Below are 19,305 nucleotides of genomic sequence, written 5' to 3'. Positions count from 1 at the left end.
GACTGGACGGTAAACTCTTACCCCAAGAGAGGGTTGTCACTCTCTCTTCAGAGTTTCACTTTTCTGAGCATATTCTTTATAAATCCTTTTCACTCTCTGTGCACTAGTTTTCAGTACAGTCAGTTCTTATTTTGGCTATTAAGTGTGATTCCATAGCAAGTGTCAGAGAATCCACTGGGATAATTACAATGAGACAAGCAAATGCTAAAAACTCATGGTCTCATTAGTGACATTAGTAATGGATAGATAACTTTTGCCATGAGTGAAGAGACAAAAGGACAATTCACTTCTAGATTAAGTTATGCTAATTTTATTTCATTTAACATAATACAGTATGTCCCCTATCAAACTTCAAATACACCAGTGTATTTACCTTATAAAGGTGGAGACAGAGGCGGCTGCAAGCAGCACGGACAACAGATGTCTTCCCAACGCCACTAGGTCCAGACAGGAGAATAGCGCCCCCGCTTAGTAGTACACATCCCCTGAAAAGATATTTCAGACAAATCATCCAACACCCAAAGAAACGCATTCCAGCATCCTTTGATCCAGCAGAAAGAAGGTAATTAAAATGAGCCATCTAGAATGTTCTCCAAATGTTTCAAAGATACATGTGGAAGCTTCCATGCACTCTCAGACCTGCTGCTTTTCATTTACTTGTATGATTTGAACAAATAACTTCAACAAGATTGAGTAATAATTGGTGCGTAGTATGGCTTATTATGGAGCTGTTATCAGAGGGCAAGTACGGGTAGAAAACGATTTCTTTTTGAAATAAGTCACAAATAGTTCTTTTTACAAAGCTGTGCTGCCCTATTCAGGGAAAATCTTTTCAATTTGATTCACTTTTCCTGCCCAACTGGGTGATTTTTCTCAAACATCCTGACAGGCTTATTTTGTAAACTTTCCAACACCATGCTGTCACTGTGGTGTAAACAAAAGAAAGAAAAAAAGACTTTTCCTCTCTCTGTTAGGTCCTAGCTCACGCTCGCTAACACCAGATCTGGTATGATATACATTTCAAATCTGACATATTGTAATTACAAAACAGAAAATAAAATTATTTTTTCTACCTTTAGTTGTCTGGTCAAATTATTCAAATCATGTTGGTCCTAGGCTCTGGTTTCTGTGTCTTCTGTTAACTCACTCACCAGGGTCTCCTGCCCTTTTCTCTGTGCTCGCCATCCATCTTTGTACCTTCCCTTTTACTGCCATATCCAACACTTCTTTCCCACTGTCTACCATCTCTCTTCTTTCGCTCTCTGCCTTGTGCCCTGGGTCAAACCTCTCTATTCTCTCCCATGCAGCATCTCTCCCTTCCTTCCATTATCATGTGCAATATTTCTTTCTCTCTCCCCATGCACCATCTCAACCTGCCCTCCACCCTATGTCCAACATTTCTCCCTCTCTCTTTTCCATGCATGCCTCTCTCCCCTCCACCATATGCAGAACTTCTTCCTCTTATCTCTTTCTGCCTCTGTTGCACCTCTCCCTATCTCTCCTCGAACCCATGTCCAACAATTCTTCCTCTCCTCCCCCCCCTGTGCTGAAGCTTTCCATCTCTCCCTCCAATCCCCCTGTGCAGTACCTTTCCATCCCTCCCTCCTACCCCCTTGTGCAGCAGATTTCCATCTCATCCATCCCCTCTGCAGCACTTCCCGACTGATCCCCGTCCCATGCGATCTGACATACTTCTGTGTTTTTTAAATTAGCAGCAGCGGTGACCACATGCATCTGCACTTGCTGGAGGCACTCCAGATATGGCCGGAGGTCAGGGAAAAAAAAAGAGATGCAGCTTTGGGGGGCAGGGCTAGAGGCAGAAATGAGCAGAGCTGGAGGCAAAATGGGGCAGTGTCATGTGTTTGGATTTCTACTTCTTTATTTATGGTAACCTTACCTAAAGGTGCACTACTACAATAGCCATCATACTGCAGGTGTCTTATAAATTCTGGAATACTATGCTAGGAGTGCTCACATATTTGCAGTACAGTATTGTCAGCATAGCTATTGCTAGCAATCAGCATTTTCAGTTGGCATAACTAATGTCAGCAAAGGCCTATGGGAAATTATATCAATCTGACTCTGGAATGTTGATGCAGAATTATGTGCTCCTGCACATAATTCACATACATTAATCATCCAGCCAGACTGGATTGTTTATCAAGAAGATAGGCTGCTTGAATGGGACAAAGAAGCCAGAGACTAATCCCATCTACCATGCCTGCAAGTATCACACACCCTTCTTATCAATTAAACTAACCATTGTTTCAAACAGTTTACAAATTCTAAACAGAAAGATACTGGGAAATACAATAGTTTCTGTATTCAGAATAAGATTCCAAGCTATAAAAGCCTCCTCTCTGCAACACACTTCTATCTATCTCTGTCTATCCCTCTCTTTATCTGTGGAACCCGAAGCTTAGACCATCACCCTTACTCAATCTCTCTCTGGATCTCCCTGGGACTTCATGCTTCTATGTCTCTCTTTTCCTCTGAACTCTGTAAGGCAGGGAAACTGCTTTGCTCTCTCATTAATTGTAATGCTTAATTGTAATGCTTATGAATATTGCTTTTCTGTAAGCCTATTTCTATAATATATTCTTTATGCAATCACCCCTGGCTGTGTTTCTTATTTGATTCTACTCCTGGTGAATCTTCTGTGAGGGAACTGAACCTGGGACCTGGCGTTTGTAAGGGCGCCTCTCACGTAATCCCCTATCACCTCACCTTGTGGGGGACCTGACCTTCAAACCTTACAAGTATTACATTACATTAGTGATTTCTATTCTGCCATTACCTTGCGGTTCAAGGCAGATTACATAGGAAGTTATCTGGACATTTCCAGAGGAATTATAGAGTAGAACAGGTTGCTTCAGGGTACTGAGATGATTCCTGTGAGCAGGGTTTTTGTTTCTTTTCTGAAAGTTTTGTAGTCTGGGGTTGTGATCAGTAAATTGGAGAGTTGGTGGACTAGTTTTGCTGCCTGTGTGCTTAGTAGGCTATTGTACAGTTTTTTTTGTTTGACGTCTCTGATTGGAGAGGGCGTGAATGGTGTGTGGGTTCTCCTGTGTCTGGTTGTGGTAGTTTGGATTAGGCGGTTGTTCGAATAGGCTGGGCTGTCTCCATTTATGGTTTTAAATAGTAGACAGTAGAATCTGAATAGTATCCTTGCTTGTATTGGGTGCCAATGTGAGTATACAAAAATAAGAGTTAAAGTGGGAGTCATGCTTGTGTCCCATTGTTCAAATTCCACTGCACTGACCAGTAGTGAATCAATTTGAATTGGCGAATCAGGCAGCACTACTGCTGAGTAGCTCATGCTAAATGTCACGCTGCCCATAGGGATAGCGACACTTTGTAAAAGCACTATTTTATTTTCTATCCTGTTCTCAGTGAGCTCAGAACGGGTTACAGGTTAACATACATAGTATACAATTAAATGGTTTATAACTTATCATATTTATGGTAGTGTGCTCATCTTAACTTGAGGATCTAGTTTAATATACATTTAGATGGGCATAAACAAAAACTACATCTAAGGCCCTAAGCACACAAAGTAGACAGCAGGAAAATGTCCCATTCTCAAAAAAAAGTCCAAAAGGTGTTTTTTTTAACGAGAATGGCCTATCTGTACTTTCAGCAGTTTAATCGCCCAGACCGCCACTATATGTATGCTTACAACACATTTCCGACCAAAAAAAAATCGCTTAAGTCCCAAACACCCAAAACAAGACTTTTTAGGTGAAGGAGGGGGTCAGTCCTTCACCTACAAGAACAATTCTCTAACTGGCGTGTAATAAATAACGCTGATTAGAGAATTGTGGAATCGTAGAAGGAGAGATGCCCAATCTATCCTGCTGCGACCCCCCTCCCTCCCCGACACATTGCGGCAGGAGGGATGCCAAGTCCATCCTGTTGGATACGCCGCCCAGCCCACACCATGGACCCCCCCTTTTTTGATGGCCAGCTGGACGGGTCCTCCCTCCGGCAGGCAGGACCGCTTTTGTCTGAATGGCAGGCCTGTCCCTTCCTGATGCATTGTGGGGGAGGGGCATAGGGCCTGATTGACCCAGGTGCCTAAGGCCCCGCCCATAGGAGGGGCCTTACACACATGGGCCAACCTAAGATTTGCGTCAAGAAGTATTCCTAAACTGCATGCTTGATCTTTTGCAGTTATTGTGGTTGATTCCAAGAGAAGAGATGGATTAATGTAGGTGCAGTGTTCTCTGCAGATCCAAAGGAGTTCGTTTTTGAAGCATTTAGATCAGTGGTCTCAAATAGAGAGTTGCGCGGGCACAGAAATCCCACCCGTCCCCACCAAAATGCCACCCGTCCCCGTGAGGAATCCCCTCCGTCCCTTTAAACTTCAGAAATAGTTATTTCATTTAATTATGCTACTGAATTAAAGGCTCTGGTAGAGAGTGTTCCCGCTAAGCTGCGCTGGGGTGCGCTGGCGCACAAAATATTACCTCGCAGCGCACAAGTTTCTCGTCACAGCGCACACAGTGTAGAGCACAGTTCTTCAACCGCCGGTCCGCAAACAAAATCTTGCCGGTCCGCAAAGGATTCGGTCCCCGCCGCAACGAAAGGTCGGCGTCAGCTGACTTGCAACTTCCTGTTGCAGTCGCTGTGCCGGGACTCCTGCCTTCGCCGGGACTCCTGCCTTCCACCGCGTTTGCCTCCTGCCTTGTCTCCGCACCTCCAGACCAGCAGCGGCAGCTGTGTATGCTTTTAACTTCGGCACAGAGCTGCCCCTAATCAATAGTTTAGCGCGGTTTCATAAGGCAGCCTCGGGGCCTTTGCTAGGCCGGCCCACATCGCATCATCGAAGCGGGCCGGCTATCAAAGGCCCCGAGGCTGCCTCATGAAACCGCGCTAAACTATTGATTAGGGGCAGCTCTGTGCCGAAGTTAAAAGCATACAGAGCTGCCGCTGCTGGTCTGAACTCTTGGGCCGCTGAAGGAGGGCAAAAAGCAGCTGTCCTGGAGGTTTCCCTTCCTCTCGCCTTTAAAGGTTCCTTTTTTCCACCTTTTTTTTTTTCCTTCAAACGGCAACGGGCCCCAGCATCGACATCAATCAAGTAAGTTCCACTGTCAATCAAGCGGTTCTGCTCGGCCAAAGCTTCCCCTGTGACATGAGCCACCCTCAGGGGAAAGAAAGTGACCCACAAAGGTGAGGGGAAGGGGGGCAGATGATGGAAGTTGGGGGGGGGAGAGAGAGAGAGAGAGAGAAGGGGCAGATGATGGAATGGAGGAGATGAGAGAGAGAGAGAAGGGGACAGATGATGGAAGTGAGAAGAAGGGAGAGAGAGCAGAAGGCAGATGGATGTCAGTTGAGAAGGGAGAGCAGATGCTGAATGGAAGTGGGGAAAGAACACATACTGGATGGAAGGAGGAGATAAATAAAGGGGGAAGAAAATAGTAAGATAATGGAGGGGTGAGGGAAAGGGGTGACAAGCTGTGTGTAGACACAGTGAAAAGAGGGAAACGGGACTAAATAGTAAGAAAGAATTTAATTTAGATGGAGGCAGAAAATAGAGAAGGAAGACCAGAGAAGAAAAGGGAAGAGAGAGCAGAGAATGATCAGATCTGAGTGGAGGAAATGAGAAGAGAGATATGCTAAAAACCACAGGGGGGAGGGAAGGATAGAGATGCCAGACCATGAGGGGAACAGAAGGAAGATGATGGATGCTAGACCAAATTGGGGGGTGGGGGGGGGGGGGCAGGAGGAGAGATGGCAGGGAAAGACAGACAGTGAATGGAAGGGGCAGATGCTGGACTGAAGAGACAGAGAAGGTTATCATGCTGCTGTACCGGGCCATGGTACGCCCTCACCTGGAGTACTGCGTCCAGCACTGGTACTTTAAGAAGGACACGGTACTACTCGAAAGGATCCAGAGAAGAGCAACTAAAATGGTTAAGGGGCTGGAGGAGTTGCCGTACAGCGAAAGATTAGAGAAACTGGGCCTCTTCTCCCTTGAGCAGAGGAGATTGAGAGGGGACATGATAGAAACATTCAAGGTACTGAAGGGAATAGACTTAGTAGCTAAGGCAGGGAGAACGAGAGGGCACTCTCTAAAGTTGAAAGGGGATAGATTCCATACAAACGTAAGGAAGTTCTGTGGTAGAAAGCAACATATTTATTTGGCTCATAACTTGCTGGCGCCCGATATTTTTAGCTCACAGTGAAAAAAGTTTGCTCACAACACCCGCCCGCTTAGAGGGAACACTGGTAGAGACCCATTTATATATAAGCAAAGACACTATTAATTTGGAAATGTTAATTGGGAAGAATACATACTTTGTAAATGGGTTTCTACCAGAGCCTCTAATGTAAAAATAAAATATAAATACTCAGCTGATGAGGACCCTCAAGCTGTCAGCTGAGGACTTCTTCTGCAGTTGGCCGGGGGTCCCTTTTGCCAAGATTGGCAGGCAGCAATAGCGTCCCTGAGTCACAGATGCTGGCACCACAGTGGCTCATGGATGCTGCCAGCGACTGCTGCGCTTGGTGGAGGGGAGTTCTGGCTGTCTCTAGAGGAGGTCCTCTGCTGGTGGAGCTTGGGGATCCCCAAGGGCCAGCAATTACTTCAACACTGTAAATAAAACCAGAAATGCATTTCCTTTTCTTTTGAGCACAATACAAAGACATCTGCTATATACATTTCCCAAAGCTAAAATATTTTAGTCAATAAATTCGGTTTTTTACCATTGTTGTCTGGAAACTTATTTTTCCATCAAGTTGGTCCCAGTTTTTTTTTTCACGCTATCCCATATTCTGTAAATTCTTCTTACTGTCCTTTGGTTCCTCCTACCATGGTCCAGCATTTATCCCTTTCTCATCTTTCGCCCCTGCCCACCAGCCCCATGCCTGACATTTCTCCTTCTCTCCAGCACCATGCCACATCTCTCCCTCCATTCCCTTCACCACTATGTTCAACATTCCTCCCTCTTGCATCCCTTTCAATCTGTCCCACTGTTCCCTTTCCACCATATTTCTCCCTCTCATCTTTCTTTTCCCTTTCATCTGTACCTCATTCCCTCCCTATGACCAAAAATTATCCTCTTTCTTCCATTCCTTCTGTACACAACCATTTCTTTCCCTCTCACTGACACACCCACGCCCAATTCTCCCTTTCTATTCCCTCCCCCACCTCAGCATCAATTTCCCTCCCTTCCTTTCTCCCAAGTTCATGCCTTCTGTGTCCAAAACTGCACTCCCTCTTCAAACCCTCCCTTCTGTGTCCCGTGCTGGCCTCCACATTCGAGTCCAGATAACAGCAGGGGTTGGAGGCAGCTCGAGCCGAGAGGCTCGTCTTCTTTTCCTGCCAGCAGCATGCCACATGTAGCTGACCCGGAAGTCTTCCCCCGTCGTCTGAGGGAAGGCTTCGCGTCAGTCATGTACAGCGAAACTTGGGATCACCAAAGATGAAACTTCAAAAACTTTTTCTGGGTCAGACCATATTCTAAAACTGTGCAATCACTGCACAGCACAGCTATCAGTAACTTATTTCTTTGGTTCTTGAATCTTGATGTATAGAAATTCTACCTAACCCCATATGGAGCAGCATTGAGTGGGCGGAGTTTCATACTGAAGGAGAGAGCAGAGAGGTAGATTTGAGGAGGCAGAGCGCTCCTTCTCTGTACTAGCACTTTGCTTTCTCCTCAAACATAAAACTCCGCCCACTCAATGCAGTTTCTAAGTTAGGCAGCCCTGGGCAATTAGCCGGGTTCACTGTGTTGTAGCTAGGCCCCTATGTCCAAGCTTTGTGAAATCCGAAAATATTCATTTGAAGGCTCTCTTAATGTCTATGCCCCCTTTTCTAGTAGTAACAGCAGCCGACTTCGTGAAGGAAGTGACATTAAAAACCTGCACGGCAGAGGGCTGTTCATGAGGTTTCTTTCCCATTGCTACTCCGATCGATGCATTCTATGGGGGGGGGGGGGTGTTTCAGGGTTCTACTCCTGGTCCTTGCCCTTTTTACCTGCTGCCGGTACTTTCAAACTGCTACATTAAGACAAAAGCTGTACAGGTCAGCAAGTCGCAGAGCTTAGCAGTATCCACATTCAACCCCGCACGCGACTGACTCAAAGTCTTTCCTCTAACGTTGGAGGAAGACATCCGGGTCAGTTAGCGTGCTGCAGGAAGGAAAAAAAGAAGACGCTCGAGCTGCCTCCAACCCCACGGGATCCCCGCGACCCAAGGGGGCATCCCCACGGGATCCCCGCGATCCAAGGGGGCATCCCCACGGGATTCCCGTCATCCCCGTTCCCATGCAGACTCTCTAGTCTCAAACAAACTCTTTGCAGGGCCATATTTTGGATTTGTAGGTCCTTGGAGGGCCCCAGAAAAAAATAGTTAATGTCTTATTAAAGAAATTACAATTTTGCATGTACTGGTCGCCGTACATGAAGAAGGACACGGTACTACTCGAAAGGGTCCAGAGAAGAGCGACTAAGATGGTTAAGGGGCTGGAGGAGCTGCCATACAGCAAAAGATTAGAGAAACTGGGCCTCTTCTCCCTCGAACAGAGGAGATTGAGAGGGGACATGATCGAAACATTCAAGGTACTGAAGGGGATAGACTTAGTAGATAAGGACAGGTTTTACACCCTCTCCAAGATAGGGAGAACAAGAGGGAACGCTCTAAAGTTGAAAGGGGATAGATTCTGTACAAACGTAAAGAAGTTCTTCTTCACCCAGAGAATGGTAGAAAGCTGAACGCTCTTCCAGAGGCTGTTATAGGGGAAAACACCCTCCAAGGATTCAAGACAAAGTTAGACAAGTTTCTGCTGAACAAGAACGTGCGCTGGTAAGGCTAGTCTCAGTTGGGGTGCTGGTCTTAGACCAGAGGGCCGCCGTGTGAGCGGACTGCTGGGCATGATGGACCACTGGTCTGACTCAGCAGTGGCAATTCTTATGTTCTTATAAATCTTTCCCTTGGGAGTCACGTGATGTGCTGAACCGAGTGAGTCGCATCTTGCTCGAGCTCCTGGGCCCCGCGATCCTCCCCGCCTACCCTAGTCTGTTTGCACGTTGTTTTTGAGCATCGGGGATAGGACTTGTGCATGGACAGGTTTGTCCAACAATCCAGCCCAGAGATCAGCGGTCTACCCAAAAAGACAAGGATAAAGACACGCGGCCCCCCAAGCCCGATGCCAAGATGGCGGCGGCGACAGCGGAGTCGGGACCCACGTTGCCTCTCTCTGCTGCTCATATAGAGGCTTTGTCCGCATCGGTGGTTCGAGCGCTGGATTCTCGCTTTGAGGGCTTGTCGGGGCAGCTCACTGCATTGGAGACCTTGCTTGCCGAAACTACTCGGCACACGGGAGAACTAGAGACGCGGGTGTCTCTAGTAGAGGACGCACATACATCATCGGTGGCTGACCTCCTCACCCTAAGGGAGCAACTCCACCGCCAGGCTGAGAAAATAGAAGATCTGGAGAACTGATCGCAGCGTGACAACCTGAGGCTGATTGGCTTCCCTGAGTCAGTACCCGACTCTCGCCTTCTGACCACCCTTGAGTCCTGGTTTGCCGCTGAATTCCCTCTACCGGTTGGCATGGGGCCCCTGCGCTTGGATCGGGCGCACCACTTGGGCCGGTGCTCCGAGGATCACACCAGAGCTAGAGTCACCATTCTGAAGGTGCATAACTCTGCGCATAAAGTGGAGCTGATGCGGGCCTACAAACAGCGGCGTAATACCCTGACCTACGAGGGCTCGCCACTGAAGATCTTTCAGGATTATTCTCCTGCTCTTCAAGAACGGCGGCAGCGTTTTTCCCGGGTGTGCTCTGCCTTGTATGATCGTAAGCAGCGCTTCATATTACAATATCCAGCCCACCTAAAGATCTGGACTGGTGCCGGGTGGCGAGGCTATGCCACCGTGGAGGATGCCCAGGCATATTTGGACTCGCTGCCGACCACCTCAGGCTCCTCTTCGGGACCATGACTGTGACTGCCGTGGGGCTTGCCGTGGGTGCTTGGTCATAGGGCCTGTTGGCTCTGGTCAGCTTGGTTTCTCCTTTGTGGAGAGTTCGACCCCTGTTGTTCTGTTATCTCCTATAGTATATGGCTTCTGTTAGGCCATTCTGGTGTGCATGGTAGCGTTTGGGGGAATTCACTGAGGCACCTTGGCCTGACTCAGCCTAATCTGGGGGACTTTTGGGGTTGGTGTTGGTCTGCGTGTGCTTGATGATTAGTGTTTGGGATGCTTGTTTGGATGGATTGACTGGGGGCTTTTTTCTTGGTTTGATTGCCCTCCAGCACGCGTGGTTCCTTCCTTTCTGCCTTTGTTCTTTACTTTTGGGGGTGGTTTTGTAGTTGGTCGCTTTGAAGTGCTTTTTGAGTGGTATGGGGTTGGATTGGAGAATGTGTGATTGGTTATTTTAGGGAGCATGTTAACTCAGATATCGATGGGTGGGGTGGGGAGGGTTTGGGGCCCGGGTCACATTGGTTCGTGACTTCCTCTCTTGGTCCTGCTCTAGTGGGACAAGGGATGCGATTGTGTTGGGAATGGGGATATGGTTTCTGGGGGGGGGAGGTTTGGGTGGAGCTGGTTTGGGTCTTGGGTAGGGGTGGGTCACTCTCACTGATGCTGGGGTTTTGTTTTCTGGGTTTGTGATATGTGTGGGACTGTTTACTTTATTTTGAGAGTTGGGAGCTTTGTTTTTCCATTCCTTTTTATTTACTCCTTATTTTTTGTCCGTGTGGGGTGTCTAATTTGGAGATTCTTTCCCTTGTTTCCTGTCCTGACGCCATATGGGACTGACGGCCCTGGGGGAGGCTGGGTCCTGGGGTCTTAATTAGGTGGCCTTACTTGCATAAGTGTCTTCTTTTTTCTTTCTTCTGGCCGCTGTAAGTTTACCTTTTAGGCTCACTTCTTGGAATGTAGGGGGCATCACGTTCCCAATTAAGAGGTCTAAAATCTTGGCTGCGCTTCAGCGTTTCTTGTAAACAGGCAATATCATCATGCTGATATTGCCTGTTTACAAGAAACTCGGCTAACGGATGAGGAACATCTTAAGTTACGGCATTCTTGGGTGGGGGAAGTTTATTTTGCGTCTTCACCTGGCCGTCATAGGGGAGTGGCGGTGTTGCTTCGGAAATCTTCCCCTCTCGGAGTGCAGGTCCTCGATAAATCTCCAGAGGGTCGTCATTTACTTTTGCGTCTTTCGTTGGAAGACCAGAGTTACTTGTTACTAGTGGTTTACGGTCCTAATTCGTCGGAATCCGTATTTTTACATGAACTGGTTGCCTTCCACTCCCGGTATTCTGGCGATCCTTTGCTCTTGGTGGGTGATTTCAATTTGGTTAGTTATCCTGAATTAGATAAATCCGGGGTATCCTCCTCTAATCTTGGGGCTCGTGGACATCTTCTTGCTGATTTGTGCGACACTCTCTCTGTGGTGGATCCCTGGCATCTTTTACATCCGGAGGTTCGGGACTATACTCATCTCTCCAGAGCTCATAATACCTGGTCTCGCATTGATTACATTTTTGTATCTGTGGGTCAGTTCTCCTCCGTTTCGTCCGCGGAGATTGGCCCTTTGGTCGTTTCAGATCACGCTCCAATTTGGATTGATATTACCTTGGATCCCACCTATGTTCGTTCTCCTTCTTGGCGATTTCCTTTCTATTTGGCCCAGGATGTAGAGTTTCAAACCTTTTTGGAGACTCAATGGGAAGATTATCTACAGCACAATGCACAACATCAAGAAGATCCCATTTTGTTTTGGGAAGCCGCCAAAACTGTGCTTCGGGATCACATTATCTCCATCCTCTGTGCCAGACACAAACATATCAATAGTAGTATTATTGCCTTACAACGTGATCTAGGCGCAGCTAAATGAGCCTTTCAGGCTGTTCCCTCCCCCGCTACTCGGGAACACTATCTGTCAGCCCAGGCTACGCTTAATTCGTTACTTCACTCCCGTTCTATGAAATGGGCGGCCTTCCATAAACATCGATTTCACAGATTTGGTAACAGACCGGGGAGGTTATTGGCCCATCTAGTTGATACTCGGTTGGGCCGCAAACCAATTCTGACCCTTAAGTCGCCTGGGGGCCTGGGGGGGGGGGGTCGGGTAACCAAAACGTCGCAGGTGGCAGAGATGTTTACTGATTTCTTTTCTCGACTTTATGCTGAGCCGGATGAGATCTCTGGGGATCTTATATCTGACTATTTGAACTCGTCTGTCATGCTGCGCTTGGCTGCAGAGGCGTCAACGCGTCTTAACGAACCTTTACAAGCATTGGAACTGCAGGTTGCCATCAAGTCCCTTCGGTCAGGTTGGGCTCCCAGACCGGACGGGTTTTCCGGCGAGTTTTACCGTATTCTCTCTCACCGCGTTTGCGGGCCCTTACTTGACTATTATAATGCGGCTATAACTCGAGGCTCCTTTCCTCGCTATGCTAATGAGGCCTTGGTTACTTTGTTATTGAAGCCGGGTAAGGCGGCAGATGACCCGGGGTCTTACCGCCCGATCTCTCTACTTAATGTGGATTTAAAATTGTTTTTTCGTATTTTGGCCAATCGTCTGGCGCCACTCCTCCCTTCAGTTGTCCATGAGGACCAGGTTGGATTTGTTTGGGGTCGGCATTCAGTTCGCAATGAGCGCAAGGTCCTCTTTGCACTGGCTCATTGCCAGGAATTGAGTATTGACTCGCTGTTTGTTAGCCTGGACGCCTCTAAGGCATTTGATAGTGTTAACTGGTCCTTCTTGTTTCCTACACTTGTACATGTGGGGTTGGGGGGGTTTTATCTTAGTGCAATCCGTTCCTTATATTCTAATCCGAGGGCATCTCTCTTGGTTAATGGTCTTCGCACGGATTCCTTTCCTATCTTTCGAGGTACTAGACAGGGCTGTCCCCTGTCTCCTTTGCTTTTTCTGCTCTTTTTAGAACCCTTACTTTGTACTTTGCGCCACACCGATGAGGTGCGGGGCCTTCGGGTCGCAGGTGAGTCCTTGAAGACGCTGGCCTTTGCGGATGATATGTTTTTAATCTTGACTAACCCTGAGGTTTCTTTGCCCCTAGCATTAGATCTTATTTCGGAATTTGGTTTTCATTCCGGCCTCTCCCTGAATCTAGATAAATCTTTGGCTTTGCCTTCTCGCCCGGCAGTTCATACTTCTTGGCGGGGTTCCTTTCCTTTGCGGTGGGCGGAGTCTGAGCTTCGCTACTTGGGGGGTCCACATTCCTATGGATCTCGCCTGTCTCTATTCCTTAAATGTTGGCTCTTTGTTTTCTACCTTTGGGACACGGTTACAGCTGTGGAGGGGTCTTCCCCTTTCTTTGATGGGACGGGTGAGTCTTTATAATATGCTCGTTGTACCACAGTGGCTGTATGTTTTTCAGGTTCTTCCCCTTTATTTGTCCCCTCATGATGAAAAACGTCTTGAGCGCCTGGTGCAACGGTTCCTCTGGATGGGCAAGCGTGCTCGCCTTCCCTATAGGAGGGCGGCCTTCCCTTGGTATAAGGGTGGTTTGGGGTTGTTGAATATTCGTTTCTTAACGATTGCTTGTGGCATGCGCCACATCAATGATCTCTTTAGCGGCACCTCCACGTTTACTAACACCTCCTTCGAACTTTCTTGCTTTACCTCTAACCACTTTAGTGCGTTTCTTCACTCTTCTTTGCTTTCTAAATGGGAATCTGTGCCCAATGCGTTGTTGCATTGCCCTCTCCGTCGGGCCTGGCACTGGGTCTGTAGGTTTCATTCCCTTAGCTCTACGGTCTCTCCCTTTTTACCATTACGCTATAATGCACGTTTCCCTCCTGGGGTGGACAATGTTAGCTTTGTGCGTTGGGAAGCAAAGGGGATTCGTTTCTTGTTTCATTTGGTTGATGATGAGGGTCTAATCAAACCCTTTGATCTGCTTTGTGAGGAATTTGCTCTTTCTCGTACAGATGTCTATGCCTACCTTCAGATTCGCCATTACATTTCCTCCTTGTCGAGTACTCATCTTTCAGCCTCCTGTCGGGAATTGTTGATATAGGCCTTTACATTTGGTTCCCAACAGCCTGTCCCATTGAAATTTCACCATAGACAACTGAAGGACGAATCCCCTCTGCTTGATTGTCTCAAATTGCGGGATGCTTGGGTGGGGGATTTGAATATGGAATTCTCTGAAGATGTAATTTTGCATGCTATCAAAAAGCTACCTTTATATAGTAAATATGCAACTTTGTGGGAACAACACTACAAATTGACTCTCCGCCTGTACGTTTCTCCTCGGAGAGCTTTCCTGGTGGGGCTCTGCTCGACTGCCGGCGCTGTGGTGCTCCAGATGCAGGTCTTGGCCACATGTTTTGGTCTTGTCCATCAATACATACATTTTGGGACGCTGTTTTTCTTTTTGTGGATACCACTTGGAACATTACTGTTCAGAGATCTGCCTTGGTGTTATTTGATGCCTCATTGAATTTTCATCCCCGTCGGCCTGGGGCCTCTACATTCCTTCGTTGGACTGCAGTGATTGCCATCAAATGCATTTTGCTTAAGTGGATGGAAGCTGAGGCACCGGACTATTCCCTCTGGCGTAGTCACATGATTACATTGCTTTCTTGGGAACGGAGGGGAGTCCAGGACATTTCACTCTTGCCAGGACGGGCTTTTCAGCAAATCTGGGAGCCCTTTTGGACATTGTCTCCGGTGGCTCGTAGTCGCCTTTTGAACTGTTAGCCCCTGGTATTTGTTCCTTCCCCTGTTATTTTGCTTTGTTTGACATCAGTGAGAGTGGAAGGGGGGTGGGGGTGGGTTGGGTTGGGGGGGTGGGTTTATTGGATTTGTTTGTAAATTATGGAGCTGCTTTGTTGTTTTATGTCCTTGTTGCTGATTGTTCTTTCTCTTGATGCTCAATAAAATATATTTGACGATAAATCTTTCCCTTTGGCCAAGTCTTAATAATAATATTGTAATTTATTTATTTATTCACTCACTTTTCTATACCGTTCTCCCAGGGGAGCTCAGAACAGTTTACATGAATTTATTCAGGTATTTAAGCATTTTCCCTGTCTGTCCCAGCGGGCTCACAATCTATCTAATGTACCTGGAGCAATGAGGGGATTAAGTGACTTGCCCAGGGTCACAAGGAGCAGCATGGGTTTGAACCCACAACCTCAGGGTGCTGAGGCTGTAGCTTTAACCACTGCGCCACACACTCCCCACTCCCCATTAGTGACTTCTTATTCCACCAATACCTTGCAGTTCTGGGCGGATTACAAAAGAGGATAACTGGACATTTCCAGGAAAATTACAAATGAGGGTTTACATGGTTGAGACTTTGCTGGGAGATTTATAAGAGTGGGGATAATCACAGAGATGTGTTAGGATCTCTTGATGAATTTTTTGAACAACAGGGTTTTGATTTCTTTTCGAAATGATTTGTAGTCGGTCGTGATGGAGAGGTGGTGATCAAGTTTCGCTGCTTGCGTTGCTATTAGGTTGTCATATATCTTCTTACGCTGTGTACCTTTGATTGGGGGTGGAGGTAAATGGGGTCCGAGTTCTCCTTGGTCTGGTTGATTTGTTCCGGTTTAGGCGATTGATTAGGTAGGTTGGGGCAGTGCCATTCATTACTTTGAATAATAGACAGTAGAATTTGAATAGTATTCGTCCTTGTGTAGGTAGCCAGTGTAAGTCTAGGTATGCAGTGGTGATGGGGTCATATTTGCTTAGATTAAGAAACTGTTTTATTTTACTTTTGTGATTATGAACATGCCGAAGGCCTCAAAATAGTACCTGGCGGGCTGCGAGTTTGAGACCACTGATTTAGTTGTGGTTTGTTGCTAGATATCTAGCTAGTAACATTCTTTAATCCTTTATTTGACATTGTTGCTCAGAAGCAACATGTGTTTTCTATGGCTCTTATGGGAGATTCAGACAGATTTTGAAATGCTACGTGTTTCCCTGGATATACTTCTCTAGCATTTTACCCGATTTTTGTGTGGCAAGCTGTCATTGATGTTATAAGGCTGCCATCTACTAATGCTTTTTGCACCCTTGAGGCAGGCACCAATGCCAAAACACAAACCATGCCAAGTCTACAATATAGTTCAATTCAATATACGACAAAGACTGTTTTATTGGTTCTGAATAAACATTTATTCATTGGTTTTATTTCTGGTTGATGTGTACAGTTCTATACACACTTTAGAATTTTCTCTTATAGGAGATCTGCATCTCCAAATGCCTGCTATTTGGCACTGTTGTTCTCATTCAACATCAAGAAATTTTTTCCTACAACTTTTCACCATCTGCCAATTAAAGGATTAAGAAAGAGAAAGGCTGCATAATACCTGCACTTTTTTTTTGTTATGCCAAAGAGAAAGGCGAACGGCTGGATCTGCCCGACAGTCAGAGGGTCCCTCGATATGGCAGACTACAATTCCTGCGTTGGCTTCTTCTTTGGAATGGGGCATACCAGTTTGGCCTAATGATTTGGAGACGTCAGCCTTCGGGAGTGAACAGATAATGCAAATGGTTAAAGGTGCATTTCTTTCAGTTGAGATTGCTGTCAAGGGTAAAATCTATGACATCAGTATCAGATTTTCGGACTGTGATTCAATGTATGGTGATCTTTAGGATTGATTTTTTTGTAATTCTTTGTTGGTTGGCATTGCAAAATGCAAAATAAAAGCTTTACAGGTAGTACAGAATGCTGCTACTTGTCTGATCACAAGGAGTACCCTGGAATGATCCTATTACTCTGGTACTGAAGAGTTTGCATTGGTTATCAATGAAATCGAGGATTGAATACAAAATTTTGGGGAGACTCCTTTTGAAACAGTATATACCTTCTAGAAATTTGAAGTTATTGATTGATGCACTAAGTGAAACACATTATAGGCGAACATAAGAAACAGCTATTTCTATGGTTGGGCCACACCTGTGGAACCCTTTGCCAGGGTGTTTAAGATTATGTAGAGAGAAAATGTCATTTAAGAAGCTTTTTATTAGCTCTGTAGAACACTATATTTTATAGTTTATATAGGATGAACATTTTTATTTGAAAACAAGTTTTTATTGAGCAGCACCACACAATAAGAAAACAATGTGAAAACAGCTCATTTTAACATACCAAAGCACCAACCCTCCCAACTCCCACCACACAGATTCTCCCCAGGACCAAGGAACAGAAAACAACAGAAAAGGCCAGAGTCAACAATTCAGAACCTGACTTCTCGCTACTGAGTCCAGATTTGCAATGTCTCTGCACTCCCAGGAAAGGATAGTAATCATCTGGCCCCTACACTGTTGAATAGTAGGTGCAGAAGAGTCCAGCCAAGTCCAGCTAAGAAGAACCAACACAGAAATGCACCAAGACCTTTCTTCCAGGGAACAAATGAGGTAGAAATACCAAACAAAAATTTTGGAGTCAAGCGAATAGCAACATTTCCAAAATAGAGCCACAGATGGACAAGACCAAACCATTTGTCCCAGAGTAGCCTCTAAAAAGGCACACCTGGGGCATCCAGCATCCAGTCAGCGTTTCATAGCACGTGCTCTATGAGGGGAGACATACAAGTGAAGCAACAATTTGTTCTGCATTTTCCAATAAGTCATATAGCGTTGAAACCCATTCAAGCGCTACAAAGCCGGAAAAGAAAATCCTCTGGGAAATAAGAGCCCAAATCCGTGGACCAACGAACCTGCAGCCCCTGATGGTCAACAGAAGAGGTCTCATCTTTTAAAAACCTATCATGAAACCGCAAGGGCACCTTACAATTGAGAACATTACATTACATTAGAGATTTCTATTCCACCATTAACTTGCAGTTCAAGGCGGATTACTAAAGAATTATCAAGGAAGTACTACAAAAAGATCTTACCAAAAAGAAATTTGGTCATTTTCAAAGAGTAAGAAATGAGTATGGCTAGTTGTTTAGGGTAGTTAGCTTTAGTGAGAGGCGGTGTTTGAAACTTGCGGTGTTATTTCTTTTCCAGGGATTTCTTGAAGAATATGGTCTTTATTTATTTTCTAAATGTTTTATAGTCTAGGGATGCTGTCAGTAGATTGACGATTTGGTTGTCTAGTTTGGCTACTTGAGTGGCTAGGAGGCCATCATATAGATTTTTCCGTTTAACCTTCTTAATCAGGGGGTATGAGAATGGGATGCGAGTTTTCCTATGTCTGGTTGAGGTGTTGTGGATGAGGCGGTTGTTCAGGTAGTTTGGGTTGTCTCCGTATAAAGTCTTAAATAATAGACAGTAGAATTTAAATTGTATTCTTGCTGGGATTGGAAGCCAATGCAATTTGAGATATGCTTGTATTTTGTAGTCATGTTTCTTCAAAGAGTAGATGAGTCTTAGTGCTGTGTTTTGGATTGTTTGTAGTTGTACCATGGAATAGAGGGGGATATACAAAGATGGATAGGCAAATGGTTGGAAAACAGAAAATGAGCATAAATGGGAAGTTCTCCAACTGGGAGAAAGTGACTAGTGGTGTACCCCAGGGCTTGGTACTTGGGCCGATCTTATTTAATATTTATATCAATGACCTAGAAGAAGGAACATCCAGTGAGATCATCAAGTTTGCAGACGACACAAAGCTATGCCGGGCAATCAGATCGCAGAAGGATAGCGAGGAACTCCAGAGTGACTTGTGCCAGTTAGAGAAATGGGCGGAGAAATGGCAGATGAAGTTTAACGTGGAAAAGTGCAAAGTAATGCCCTGCTTCACAGGGCTTTAAACTAGGTAAGTTGGGGGAGGGTACCCATTCACATATTGCAGAAAGGAATTATCCTGATGAGGTGAGTCGAAACTCCGCTTCCATGTCCAAGGTTAAGTACCCACATTGCAAACAGTTCTTTGGGAGTCACACCGACTCGGGTAGGATACGCCTCACAGGGACTTAGCAAACACAAGATATGGAGGGCCATGTATGTCAATGTACACAGTTTAGGTAACAAAATTCTAGAATTGGAGGCTAAAATAAGGAATGCCGACCTAGATGTGGTGGCAATATCTGAAACTTGGTTCACGGACTCACATGGGTGGGATATGGCTATACTGGGCTACAATCTACTTCGTCAGGACAGAGAGGGCAGGTTAGGAGGGGGGTAGCTCTATACATTAAAGAGGACATCAAAACCACCAGGATCACATATGTCAAGTACACCGGGGAGTCCCTCTGGGTAAAACTGGCAAGAGGCAGAGAAAAATGCCTGTATCTAGGTGTGGTATACAGACCCCCAAGACAACTGGAAGACATGGACGCAGAATTAATTGAAGACATAGAGAATATCACTCTTCGAGGAGAAGCTGTACTGCTAGGGGACTTCAATATGCCTGATGCAGA

At 46.0% G+C, this 19,305-nt stretch overlaps 1 protein-coding gene across 2 annotated transcripts in view; it reads right to left on the bottom strand.

Annotated features, from left to right (window-relative positions):
• PEX6 (peroxisomal biogenesis factor 6) overlaps positions 1-19,305 on the bottom strand; it is a 369,373-nt gene that overhangs the window by 245,218 nt on the left and 104,850 nt on the right. For both annotated transcript variants that reach the window (XR_004538689.1, XM_033936158.1), the window contains exon 6: positions 374-485. Coding sequence is in view for 1 of the 2 variants with exons in the window: in XM_033936158.1 (XP_033792049.1) it covers positions 374-485 (112 nt within the window). In the remaining variant the exon portion in view is untranslated. The remainder of the gene's footprint in view (positions 1-373; positions 486-19,305) is intronic.

This window comes from Geotrypetes seraphini, chromosome 3 (genome assembly GCF_902459505.1).
Source record: "Geotrypetes seraphini chromosome 3, aGeoSer1.1, whole genome shotgun sequence".
Classification (NCBI taxonomy): domain Eukaryota; kingdom Metazoa; phylum Chordata; class Amphibia; order Gymnophiona; family Dermophiidae; genus Geotrypetes; species Geotrypetes seraphini.
Note: the sequence above shows the minus strand (reverse complement) of the source record. Positions and strands in the feature narration are given on the sequence as shown.